The following is a 13,106-nucleotide window of genomic DNA, read 5'->3' on the forward strand; positions in this document are numbered from 1 at the left end:
TAAAGCACACGAAGGAGTTATTTATTCTTATTTAATTTTAGCGTTGCAATGCAAGCCAGGTCAGCATAAACAGCATGGGTCTGATCCTACCTGGTAACAAACAAGTCTCACCTTTCTCTTTTCTGTTTCTAATCTCTCCTTAAGTTCCCTGAGAAATTGTTCCTTCTCTTGTTCCAGCCTGACCATCTCTCGCTGTTGAGCTTCCTCCATTTCCAGGTTCATTTTCTCCAAAACAAGCTGCTTCTTCCTCTCCAGGCTCTTCTTCTCTGTTACCTGCAGTGATTCCCACTCTTCTCTCAATTTTTGCAGCATGAACTCTTGCTCTGCCCTGACAGGTTTCCAACAAAAAGAGAGAGAAGCAGGTCAGAATTTGGTACTTTTAACACTGTGCTCCATTTAGGAACCAGGGCTAAGAAAATACACTGCTACAGCACAGGACATGCAAAATCCAGATGAAATGGAGAACCAAAGCACGCTTTGATTCACAAGTGTATCAACTTTTCACCTTATCTTCTCCTCCTCTGCCTCTGTCTCTGAGGCGATTTTGGCTCGCAGCTTTGAGAGTCTCTCAGTTTCTTCTTTTCTCACACGCAACTCTTCTTCCTCAGAAGCCTTTGCCAAATCCTCTTTCAGAGTCCTGAGAAATGAGCAACAACAACAAAGTTCAGGAAGCTCTAGTATCTTCCAACTGCCTCCCCAGGGCCTACAGATCAGCTCCCACTACCTGTGCCTCCTGAGCGATGCATCCCCAAGGCTCTAGCCAGTTAATTCGCTTCCATACCTTCCCGATCTGGCTGCTGGCACAGGAGACACAGCCCCTGAGCATCAAGCTTCTGTGGTGTATTTTTAAAGTGTATTGTACCACCACGGGTGGCACTTTTTTCAGTAAGTGAAATCAACTGCTATTAAGTGAAGCCTGACTCCCAGCCAAGGTAACTGGAAGCACATCTGTAAGCTTCATACTTGCATGCGGCACTTTCTTTTCCCACTGCTTTAGACATCTCTCTCTCCAGGTGCAATTTCTGTGCTGCCCCTTGCACCCAAGACAACGTTCCCACAACAGTTCCCACCAAGGTACCTTTTCTGCCTCACTGTGTGCAGCTAACAACTTATTTGGGGTGGCCCTGGTAATTCTAGTACAAGTCCTGAGAGAAAAATCTCCCAAACAGAGGACACCACTCCCGTTGCTGTTCTGCTCCCTGGATTGCTATTAGAACTTCAGGGCTTGGCTGGGTTTTACACAGAAATTCATGCCCTATTCCTTAAAGTCTTGTTTGGAAGTCCCTCTTTAAAGCATACAGTACCAGAGTTTCAAATAGTTCCTCTAGGGTAACCTCATCTTCTCTAATGCTCCAATTTCCAGTCCTATTACTACCGTTTAGCCCAGAATTTGAAAGTCTGCCAGGTGGTAAAGCTCCTAGTGCTGAACTGGAAACTTTTCCCAGGTTAACAATAAGAGACAGGTTCACAGCTACATGAAAGCTGCACGTGTACCAGATGATAGCTCTTCGTGCAGGACATGAGGAAGATGCTCTCATCTGTACTGCAGAGATTTCCTCAGGCAGACTGCGTCCTCTGCATGGCTGCTTGGAGCATTTACAGCACTGACAGCAGAACACTGCTCGTTTCAAGATGTGCAGATCCTCCCTGCAGGATTGTCTGGGCTAGGACAGCGTCCCGTGCTCCTTCCCACCCTGAGAGCCCTTTTCTTGCCTCTTTCACCCACAACTCTGCAAAGTAGCACCCGTTTCAAGGTGGTGGCCTCTAACACTGCACAAACCTGCTGCCACCAACAATGAATCGCAGCTGGGAAAGGCTCGGGAGAAACAGGACAAAAGAAGAGTACCTGAGGGATTTTTCTTTTTGCTGATGAAGCTTCTGAGCTTCTTCTTCTTCCTGCTGCCGCATCTCCTCCTGGAATTGCTGAATTTTCTCCTCCTTTGCTTGCAGTAAGTGCATTTTCTCTTGTTCAATCTCCTTCTCCAGCTCCTTGGCTATTCCCTCCAGGGATTCTTCACTAGGCTGGCTCAGGGACTGCTCTTGTTTTATTTCCTTTTCAGGTTGCCTACCAAAAAAAGAAAGTTCCTTTGGCAAAAGGGTGAGAGAACTGAGTAACGCGAATGGAACAGCAACATTCCCCCACACAGTATCACCTCCAAACCAAAAATCTCAAAGCCACCCACTCCACAAGCCTGCCAGTCTACGAAGGGAAAGGATGTGCAGAAGCTCCCCCAGACTGCAGCCACTTGCAGGCTGCTGGGGAACACTCGCTGTGTAGCTCACAGGAGGTGAGGAACAGCAGAGGAGGCAGGTGGAGGACACAGAGGCAGAAGACAACCTTGCTACAGAGCTCCTCCCACCAGTGTCCCCTGCAACATTCCCGGAGAACAAATCCATTCACCTGCCTGCCAGCCAAACTCACGGGCCTTACATCCTGAACTTTTTCAGCTGCAGATCCAGGAAAGCATTTTTCACAAGGCTGTTGAGGGATATGTGGCCCAGGCTCCGAGCTTCGAGTAGCATGTTAGCTCAGATAACAGCTTGGGGTGTCCCCAGGCAGCCTGGCTGGCACTCTCATTGCCTCCCAGAGAAACTCAGACTGAGAAATTACTAACCCTAGCCCTAACAGCACTTAGGTCCTGAACAACTCGTCTTCTGGCACACTACAGCCTCACCTCGTGAAGGGCCTAGCAGCTAAGAAAACCTGGATCTGACTGCCAGGCATAAACGCAGCTGCAATCAGTGCTGGTTTTTAACCCAGGGACTGGCAATACACTTCTGATGGACCAGGTATTTTTCTGCAATTGCAATCTAAAGTGTGCTGGGAGTTTGCCAGCCCTAGGCAACAGAAAGCCCTAAGCTCTCCAAAAATTCAGAACCAATCTGTTTATAATTAAGGTGGGTTTTCTTTTGTGTGTGTGTTTGTTTTTTTTTTTCTCAGACATAGAACAGCAAAATTATAAGGTCTGTCTGAAAGAGGCTGAAGGGGAAGGAGGACAAATGAAGAGCAGTCTAAGGACAACATTTTTATTCTTTGCTAGTGGAAACTGAAGCAGCGAGGTTTCGTCATGCTCTGAGACTGCTAGCATAAGGCAGAGAGACTTCTGTCTTGCCAGAAATCGGGGAAATAATAGCTCTAGTAATATAATCTTGAGTCAGAGCGAAAAGGTTACTTGTGTAGCCATTAGCAAAAGAACGAGAGAGAGGAAAGGGTAGTAGGGTCCTGAAGAAATCCTGCTTCACCAGCATTCCCCCGTAACACCACATGCTGTGGGCCAACTGCACAGATGCCTACAGGAGGTACCATTTATCAGGCTGCTCTGTGGAGCAACTTGGGCATTTCTACCTTTCTCTCTCTTGTTTTTGCTCTAATTTTTGTTTTAAAAGCCGTCCAACCAACACACACACATTTACACAAACAAACCCCAATAAAAAGGGAGGTGCTGCGCTTGTCCTCACACCAAGGACTGCTACTCCACCACTTTATTGTGACAGATCCATTGCCTATTTTTTTCCCAATTACAGCTGTTGATCTGTCAAAGTGCTGAGAGCAAAGTCAGCCTGTTCACCCCTATTGCAGTGGAACTGCAGGTACAGAGCAGCAACCACCACCGGTTTAGTACCATGAGAGACCACTGGGTTTTGCAGGGAAGCTGAGCTCTGCCATCGTGTGCTCTGACTTCATTACCTCAAACCAGTGATCCCAGTGACTCTAAAAGTGAAGTGGTTACCCCCCGACAAACACACTGAGACCTCAGTCGTTCTCAGCAAGAGAACTCAGGAAAATCTTTATCCAGGTGTGTGAGTGCTGAGCCTTGCTAGTGGCGCTGGTAAGGAGGCTTTTCCAAGCACACAGATCCTTCTCCGTACCAGAGCCCTACACCCCAGGCCCCAAGGGCTGAGCTGCTGTTCTCACCCTCGCGGTACAGACTGTTACCTTGGCACTCTCGCCACAGAACAGCTGCTGGGATTTGCACAGGGAGATGTTCTCAAGCTTTGTTGTGCTCACCCAGCCACATCTCCTAGCGTGCTAACATCACACGGTAACTTCAAGCAGTAATGGGGTCGGGGAGGGGAGGACAAAAGCTGTTATGCTTACAACACCAGAGACTTAAACGAACTTAAATGAAGCCCTTACTCTTTCTGTGGGGCAGCAAGCTCTTCCAGATTGATTAGGCTATCCAGCGATCCCTCCGCCAGCTCCAGGGCCACCGCCTCTTCTTGTTTGGGGTTTTCTAAAGCAACACACTTCTGTCCTGATGTTTCACAACCACTCTGATCCCTCTCACTTTGCAGCACAAAAAAGGTAACAGAATATCAGATTAGCACAGATTAGATTCTGGTGGCTGCTCCAGGTACACAAAGACAGAAGGAAGATGGGACGTGTGGCTGACTTAGATGGGCAGTCAGCAGCTCCAGCTCATGCCTGCCAAGGGGACTCCATTGTCCAATAAAGGGCTGCCAAAACCCCAACAAAGCTCCCGAGCTCCAAACCATTCACACCACCTCAGGCCCTGCCAAAGTAACAGGCAGCTGAGGATTTCATGTGTCTTTCAACCTCAAAATACTGAATCTTGTTGCTGGATTACCTCCCTCTCTTTGCAAGTCCTTACAGGATTTCCCCAAGATACATCAGCCCTACTAGTAATACCCACGTCGTTGTCTAAATTGGAGATAGGAATATTGGCAGGCATGTCTACATCTACAGTTCTACTTCAGCTTGGAAGCACAGAGAAGAGAGACTAGGCAAGCACAAAGTAGCTTTGCAGGCAGAGCAAGAGGACACGTAGCTGGGAAGCAGGTACCAAGTGATAAGGAGACAGTTCCTGGGGGCAGAACACATTTTCAGGGACCTTCATGTGAACAGCTCCTCCAAGCACAAAGTTGTGAATCCCAAGTGCACGCAGCCAGTCATTAAGATGGGCTGCAACTTCTTGTGTTCACAGGTTTTCCTGGCACAGGCAACAGCTTCTTGGTTCCCAGTGCCCCAGAGTGCTGTGTAGCTCTGCGTGGAAGCTAAGAGCTTGGACACAACTCATCTCTAAATGCCACGTGCTACAGCTCTCAAAGGCAGAGTGGGAGCTCAGGAGACCACAGAGCTCACTGCTCAGTACAATATTACGATTGTTTTAAACAAGTCTCCACAAGCAGGAGGAAAATAGCCCCCCTAGACAGCCTGCAGTTCTCACAGTAACCGAGGGTCTGGAAAGCCTGCGCTGCTCTCGGGGTAACAGCCACTGCATTCTAGACATGTCCACACAGCAGGATAATAAACCAGCTTCCCACTTACACCTGGCTAAACAGTGACCTCCCCTACACACCCCTGTGGAACAGAACTGGTCACACTGGAGCTGCACTGCCCTGCCATCAGCAGCAGGAGCCAGGCCCCGGGAGCCTCCAGCTATGGCTCTGCCCAGCACGGTGCTGGTTCTGCTGGGCTGCCAGCTCTGGCTGAGACTGGGCCCTGCCTCAGGACCTGAAGGTCTGTTCGCAGGCAATGGCTAGTGCCCGAGTCCCCTGTGGGTAAGGCACAACAGAAGGCACAACACAATGAGAACAAAGTCAGCACATCTTGGCAAGAGACTGATTTTCCCAACCTTGGAGCAGAGTCGGATAGCTGGAAGGGGAATGGAGAGGCCAGCTCCACGGCTGGGGGCGGTCACAAGGAAGTGGAGGGCAGGCAGTTTTGCTGCCTTCCTAACCAGAAGCTGAAACAAAGCTAAAATCTGTTGAGGCAATACTAAAGAGGTGGTGGGAGAAAGACTGAATGGAAGAAATCCTGTGAGAAGCTGCAGGGTCTCGGGATGTCCTACAGAGAGCTCCTGCACAGGTTACAGTGACTACAGCACAGCAGAGGCAGACAAGACAGGAAAATCATCTGCAGCTAAAGCTGTCTGTGCTTCCTTTCTAGCTCTGACTGGTGGTACCATACCTCTCAGCAGCTTTCGTTCTTTTGCTTTGCTCTTCTTCTATACTGGCTTTGCTTTGATCTTTCTCTTCTTCTCCCAGCTCCTGGGCCTGCAGGTAAAAGCAAACAGTGTGGAGTTTGCTGGCTCCTTTGCCATCAAAGCCTCTCAGGACCTCACAGAGGTCCACCCTGGTCCACCACACCAGCACCAAGCCCACGGACCAAACTGCATGGCAGGGCACTCCAGAATGCCCAGCTGAACGTGTTAGCTTCCTCTCCTGCAATGCAACCAAAGCCTCGAGATATCGCAGGGGCACCTTGGAGGAAGAGATCCATCAGCCCAGGGACATTTGGGAGCTCTGCTCTCCAGGCTGTGGTGTTAGACTGTGGGCTCAGGTTTGCTTTATGCAGTACAGAAGATGAGCTCTCTGCCAGGACCCAGCACTCCTAGTACAGGTTTGGGTTATTTCCCCCCGGCCCTGAAGGTCATCTTAACACATCCAGGTAACACTACCATTGATATATTGATTGTGACCAGAATAACAACAGGACTTGATCCTGCCTTGCGTCCTGGTTCTCAAGCAGATGATGATGGGCAGCGTGCTTCATGCAGCCACAGCTACCTACAGACTCCTGACTACGCCATCCAGCAGAAATCCATCTGGGTGCTGTAGACAAAGCCAGCTCCCTTGGTAACACACTCAGAGTGACTTCAGATGGCTTACTTACGAAATAGGAAACACTTTTATATTCAAGTACTCGCTGTTTCCATAGTCAGCTGCTCCTTTTCCCACCTGCCAGCTACCAGGCACCTCTGTCCCTCCCGCAGGGCCACACAAACACGCGTTGTGTAATTCAGCTGGGGAGAGGGAGCAGCTTCCCTCTCCAAGCTCTCAGTCCCACATGAGAAAGGATTAACAGCTCATCCTGCCTGCTGAGGCTCCTGGATATGAGGCCTCTTGTCCAGAGAGGAGTAGCCCACTCATAAGCTCCTGGGGACCACAGAAATAGCAGGTGAGCTCTTCCCTTGCCATGCAGGAATGTAGTGTGGATCAGGGCCAAAAAAGCAATTAAAACAGCAGTAATTTATGCAAATGTTCAGCAGAGCAAACAGCAGAAGGATTCCCTGCAAGTGCTGTCACCTTCCATCACATCAGCCTGGGCAGAGCTCTCCCAGGCAGCTCCCTGCCACCCCAGCCTCAATAATGACTTCACTCCTGAGAGCTGAGGAGCCCCACAAACATCTCCTGGCTCAAACCAGGCTGTGCCGCCTGGGAAAGGAGAGAAGCCAAGCAAATGAAGAACGAGATCTTTCGGGGAATAAAGGTAAGCGGTTACAGGGTAATGCTGCTGAGCCCAAGCCTGGGGCCACCGTGACACTCCTGCCCAACATGCCTTCCCAGGGGCAGTCCCTCCACAAACCACAGGCTGCAGATACATCCAGACATACTGAGAAGGTGAATGGAGCGCCTGCCTGCAGGGAACAAGGGCTGGATTTTAAGCCCTGTCTGTGAAATTGCTGGAGCCTTGCCCTTCTTGTTGCCTCAGGATCCCCAGCAGTCCCAGAGGAAGCACCAAATACTGCTCGCAGCTTGGTTTTCTGTCCTGCTTAAACACCAGGCTGAGTCCCACAGGAAAAATCTCACATGCTCGCAATACAAAGCCAGGCTCCTGGACACATGAAAGCAGGATGACAGATAATAGGCCGTCTTCTCTCTGCAGAGCATAGCCCCCAAGAGGCCTCGACAGGAGGATTTCCACGGTCTCCAGCACACAACAGCTCAGATCCCATGCCTGCTTCCAGCTCCTCACCGCTCTCGCAGCAACGATGCCAGCAAAGCAGGATGCCAACACTTCAAATGCCTGCTAAGTGAAGGGTGAAAGGATCAACCTCCCCACTGCCAGCAGAGAAGGCAAGTCTTGCAGGCAGCAGCCCACACTGCCTCTGCAATCTACCACAGCTCCTGCCAAAACACGCTAACCAAAAGCTTCCAATGCTGCGCACGTGTAGTGTCACAGAGGCAGTCTTTTTTTTTTTTTTTTTTGGAAAGAGAGTATTTTGCCAATATATTTAAAGCAAGGCAAGCTCATTTCATGACAGTAAACACACTGCAACAATCCAGTCTCATTTCAAAATAGCCTCTGTCTTTCAACAGAAAAGAGCAGCTGCAGTTCTGCAGGGGGCACCATTTCAGACCTACCTCTCTCTCCTCAAGACAAGGCTGTAATAAACTCAAAATGTGCCTGCTCCAACAAGACATTTGTATGCACGAGGACTGTGCTGTAGCAAGAGGGAGAGGGGGAGAACACAGCAGGCATATGTTTTGTTTTCCCTTCACATCTGATTATGCTCATTATTAGGCACAAGAGGACAGGTGTATTCTCCAGACAACCTAACAAACTGGATTGCTCCTCTCTGCTGGACAGGTGGTGAGTTTGCCACTCAAGGTCTCCTCCAGTGCAGCTGATCAACTCACTTACAATCAGAGCAAGGCTGAGTAAACCCCAGCTGGAGCCTGACCCTCTGCCTCCCCGTGCAGCACGCTCTTCCAGCCAGCGTGCTGATGAGCTGAGAGGATGGTGCAGGAGAGGGGTAGCTGGGATGGCTCAACAGGAACGTGGGGCTGCAGAAGACAACTCAGCAACATGCTGAGAAGACAAGATAAAACCTCAAGAGGCACAGTAATCTTCTCCAGTCAGCACTGCCCTAACATAGCTACATATGGGGCCGATGTGATGTAGGAAGCAGACACGTGCAGGCGTATGTACGCTCCTCCATATGCCACAGACTCACTGAACGGAGCCGATTTCGCAGCTACATGAAAGCAGGCAAGACAAGCAAATGCTCAGCAACGGGCTTCCCTATAACAAAACCTGTCACGGGGAGGCAACCTCCTTTTCTTCATTTTATATGGTGTTCTGCTACACGAGTCCTCTTCATTTGCTTAAGAGAATGAAAAGGACAAAAAAAAAAAAAAAAAAAAAAGTAAAATAGACTCTGCTTCCCATCACTCTCCGGGAAAGCCATTGTCTGCACTTGTACTGGGGGCAGGGAAAGGACACATCTGTGAGCCTGCACACACGCACCACTCAAATCACTTCTACTCAGAGTATGGTCATTGTACAGCTTCCCCTCATGGGAAGCACTGCAGCTACCTGCTTCTCCGCAGATAAAGGAGCGCACCAGAACTGCTGCTCCAATCCCTGCCCCAAAGGCAGGGTGCTTAACATCTCTCTCCTGTTTGCCTCAAAACCTTGTGCCGATAGCTTCATCCTGTGCTTAGTACACCACAAAGCAGTATTTTAACCTGCTTGTTCAGAGATTGGTCCCTCATCACATGTAAAGCACTTACCTTGCACACGGGGCTGTCTAAAACAGGAGACAGAACACCCACATCCAATACCTGCTCCGAAAACCGACTCTGGAAAGCCAAGTCCTGAAGGAGAAAGAAAAGGATCGGTGTCTGACAAGCATGCACTGGTTTCGCCAGAGCTCCTGAGAGATTAGAATAAAATCCAAACACAGTTTGGAATCCATGCTCATCATTCCACTGACAGCAAGTCAGTTCAAATATCTAGTGCTAGTACAATTCCAAAGGTTTACAGGACACAGGAGATGGCTTCAGCAAGACTCAGGCCTGCATCCAAGAACAGATCATATCTGTCCTGCAGTCAGATGGTTCTGGTAGGGGCTTGACCAGCAGCAAGCTGGGTTTTCTGCTTCCCATGCTGCAGGGGCACAGGCAGACACCATGGTTTACCCAGAGCTGCAGGGATGACAGGTGGGGCAGTGGCACTTGCTGCAGCGAGGCTCTTTTCACTGACGGCCCTGGAGGAAATTCTCCTTGTGATGCCAGGGGGCTGCAATTCCACGCAAGGACATCCTGGAATTGCTGCAGGGCAGTGAGCTCTGCCACGCCACGCCATGCACTCCTCATGCCACAGGTCACAGCAGGCAGGGTGACACGCAGCACGTCTACAGCCAGCAACAGATCTCCCCCCTCGGCCCCCGACCCAATTTCCAATATTGTTGCAGATTTTCTGAGATTATTTTTTCCCCTAAAAGCCAGCTCCTGCAAGTTGCCCACAGGCTGGTCACTCGTATAGCTCTCCTGAAACTGTGGGTCCGTGCACCTGGCTGCAGACACTGTGTGTGTGTGTACACACGCCCACAAGCAAGCACTAGAGAAGGCATCGTTTGATGCAGCAGCCACTTGCCAGCACAGGCGTGCACAAACACTGGTAAATAATGATATTCTCAGCCATTTTCTGGCCATGCTGCCTCTGCTCCCAGTGGCAGATGGCAGCGGCAGCTTCCTGTAGAGACAAAGAGATGCTGATGGGCACTTCACCCCCACCCCAGGGCTACCCTCCTGCACGGTCTCCCTTTGGGACACTCGGAAGCCAGGTCCCCCAGCCATACACACTTCCAATAGCACAAGCTGGTTAGTCCCTTACAGCATGATTTTATATTGCTTATTATTTTCCATTCTGCAATTATCTGAGTGGAGTCCCAGCTATGAGTGACCTACTTTTGCAGGGATATTACCTCACCCGCAGAACGAACCTGCACTTCTCTGCAATCTCTGCTCCCCCCAGGTAAAAGCCTGTCATCACACCTGGCCGTGGAAGCGCCACAGCCTCCCCACCACGAGAATACCCATGTCAGGACCTCACAGAGCAGACCTGTGAATACTTCTGAGTGCCTGACCTGGGGCTGGCTTCTCCCTGGGAAGCATAGCCATGGAGTAAGAGGAGGTTTGAGAGTGAGAGCTGGTTCTGCCAACACCGCTGTCCGAACACAGGCAGTTCTTGCTCAAGTCATTCATCCAATAAAGCCTGTGCTTGCTCAGGAATTAGCTAAGCACAACTGTGGTTCAGTATCTCAAGAACCCCCCCAGAATACCAAAGGATGACATTGGTGGCCTGTGCCACAGCTGTAATGTCACTGCCTAGCAGGGAGTCAGGGCAGTGAGAGCAGGAGATGGCCGTGATCTCACACTGGCTGCACGTTCCCAGGGAATGCAGAGCCCATGCCCAAGGGACGAGGGACTTTTGGCGACTCACCATATGCTGAATCAGCTCGTGGTCTGAGCGGTTGGAAGCCTGCAAGTCCTCCACACATTCACTGGTCTCGGATGCCTTTGAAAGCTGAAAGGAGACATGCATTATGGCCTGCAGGTGTTAGCTCTGCTGCTTCATTTAGGCATTTCCAACTAAAAGAAGACAAATGATACTCGGAAGACAAATCTGGTCTCTGTACGCCACAAGGAAGAAAAACATCATGTGTCTGAGGTGACTGAACGTCTTAGGAAAGACCAAGGGTGTGACCCACAAAACAATCACGAAACACCACAGAGAAAGGACTGGGGAGGGAGGACAGGTGCAGAGGATGGGACTGGGGAGGGCAAAGAAGTGCTCTTCAAATATCCCTGATAAAAGGCTTATGGTCCTGATCCTTCTACGAGAATCTCCCCAGCTCTAAGAACTCCCCATTCCACCAAGTGAGCCTGTGAAGCACAGAACAGCAGCAAGCTTCTTCCGTGACTTTATTAGTCCAACACCTTGCTGTGCTGTGCCCCGTGCAGCGAGGACTCCTGTGTTCCCAGGCATCGTGAAACAATACAGAGCTGTTCACCATTAGCACCCAAGCCGTGCTGCTGACTTCAGCACAACCACCCAGAAATGTAAAGGCAGCATGCAGATGGTGCTTATAAAAGCAAAGATTTCAGCTTTAAGCTCTTCAGGACAGAGCATGTTTTTTTTAGGCTCAGTTTTACAGCTTATCATTTCTTAGACATCACCCACCAATGGAACGAGATAAGTCATCAAAATTAGCTGGAGGAAAATGGGATTGCAGAGACATCATCTATCAGGTCTCACGTTAACACCTCTGCATGGCACTGAACAAACCTGGAAGGTGTGCACCTGACCCCCCAGGCCGTTTCCCCACCTGCAGCCCACCTCCTGCCGGAGCCTGCACAGACAGCACCTCACTGCAGCCCGCTGCAGCCAGCTGCCTGCCCATTCCCCTCCCAGGCAGCATCACAGAAGCAGTGCACGGGCTGGAAGGAAGGCTCCAGGCTTGAGCTGCGGCTCTGGAGCCAGCCCCCAGGTGCAGTCCCGCAGTCCTTCCCCACACTGACCTCACGCTTCCCTCTCAGCATCCTCGCGTGGAGCTGTACACACCACAACTGGCAGCTCGCTTTACACGTTCGCCCTGTCTCTACATAAGCTGAGAGAAACAACAGAAGGAGAGAAACAAAGCAGCACGGACAGCTGGGCTTGGTGTGAACTTCATTATAAAACCTGCTTGCTTAGTACAGATGGCAGCACTGAAAGCTGAGACTTATTTCTCCTCTAAGACTTGAAACACACAGCCCCGTCCAGGATTTTTGCCTGTCAGTTGCTTTGGACAGCACTTTGTGTATGCACAGAAGAATATTTCCTAGCTCAGTACTAAAGTTGCCGATCTGGGAATTCAGAGCACTCGTGCCCCCCCAGGAACAGGCTGCTGATTAGGGAAGCACTTATGCTGACTTAACAGAAGATGAGTGAGTGTTCCAAGTGCTTCCCTGAATCGAGGCCTTACAAAGCAACGGGAACAGCCACAGCAGATTCCACACCAAACCCAATCCGTGCAGGCAGGTCTCTTACTTTGCCAGCATCCAGCCTGCTGTCTGTTTTCAGATCAGCTGCTTCTTCCCTCATTTCATTTACTATATTTTCATCAACAGACACGGTGTCAACGGTGACAGCCAGGCTTGCCAGCTGATCTGCCTCAGCAGCTTCAGCAGCTGGAGATGCAGCTCTGGGTTGCACAGGACTGCCGGGCACATCTGTCCCTGGTGCTCTCCGTTCCTCCAGAGACCGTGGCAGCTCATCAGCTGCCGAGACGTCACCTTCCACCTCAGCATCTTTCTCGGCTGGTGGTTCATTCCCAGCAAGTTTCCCATCAGAATCCTCTTTGTTCTGGCCAGAAAGGCTGCTGTCAGCATCTCCGGAAAGGACTTTAATCGGCGTTGCAGGGCATGCATCATCGGCATCCAAGGAAGACTCATGCCCTTCTTCAGCATGTCTTGATTTTAAAGACTCCTTCTAGGCAGCAAGTCAAACACGATTACAGCTACAACATTCTTTAACCCCTTCTCTGGGAAAAAGCTAGGGTGAAAATAGTATGGGTTCTCCTACAGCAAGA

The 13,106-nt window shown here is 50.3% G+C and overlaps 1 protein-coding gene across 8 annotated transcripts in view; it reads right to left on the reverse strand.

Moving 5' to 3' along the window:
* The window catches only part of CEP164 (centrosomal protein 164), a 44,005-nt gene that overhangs the window by 16,851 nt on the left and 14,048 nt on the right, over positions 1 to 13,106 (reverse strand). For 4 of the 8 annotated variants that reach the window (XM_068659006.1, XM_068658999.1, XM_068659000.1 and 1 more), the window contains 8 exons: positions 12,566 to 13,006; positions 10,976 to 11,059; positions 9,262 to 9,345; positions 5,933 to 6,018; positions 4,139 to 4,288; positions 1,847 to 2,065; positions 506 to 637; positions 112 to 328 (listed from right to left, as the gene is read on the reverse strand). In XM_068659006.1, coding sequence (XP_068515107.1) covers positions 112 to 328; positions 506 to 637; positions 1,847 to 2,065; positions 4,139 to 4,288; positions 5,933 to 6,018; positions 9,262 to 9,345; positions 10,976 to 11,059; positions 12,566 to 13,006 — 1,413 coding nt within the window. The remainder of the gene's footprint in view (positions 1 to 111; positions 329 to 505; positions 638 to 1,846; positions 2,066 to 4,138; positions 4,289 to 5,932; positions 6,019 to 9,261; positions 9,346 to 10,975; positions 11,060 to 12,565; positions 13,007 to 13,106) is intronic. The other 4 variants (XM_068659005.1, XM_068659004.1, XM_068658998.1 and 1 more) reach the window with 3 other exon arrangements.

Source organism: Anas acuta, chromosome 23 (genome assembly GCF_963932015.1).
Source record: "Anas acuta chromosome 23, bAnaAcu1.1, whole genome shotgun sequence".
Classification (NCBI taxonomy): Eukaryota; Metazoa; Chordata; class Aves; order Anseriformes; family Anatidae; genus Anas; species Anas acuta.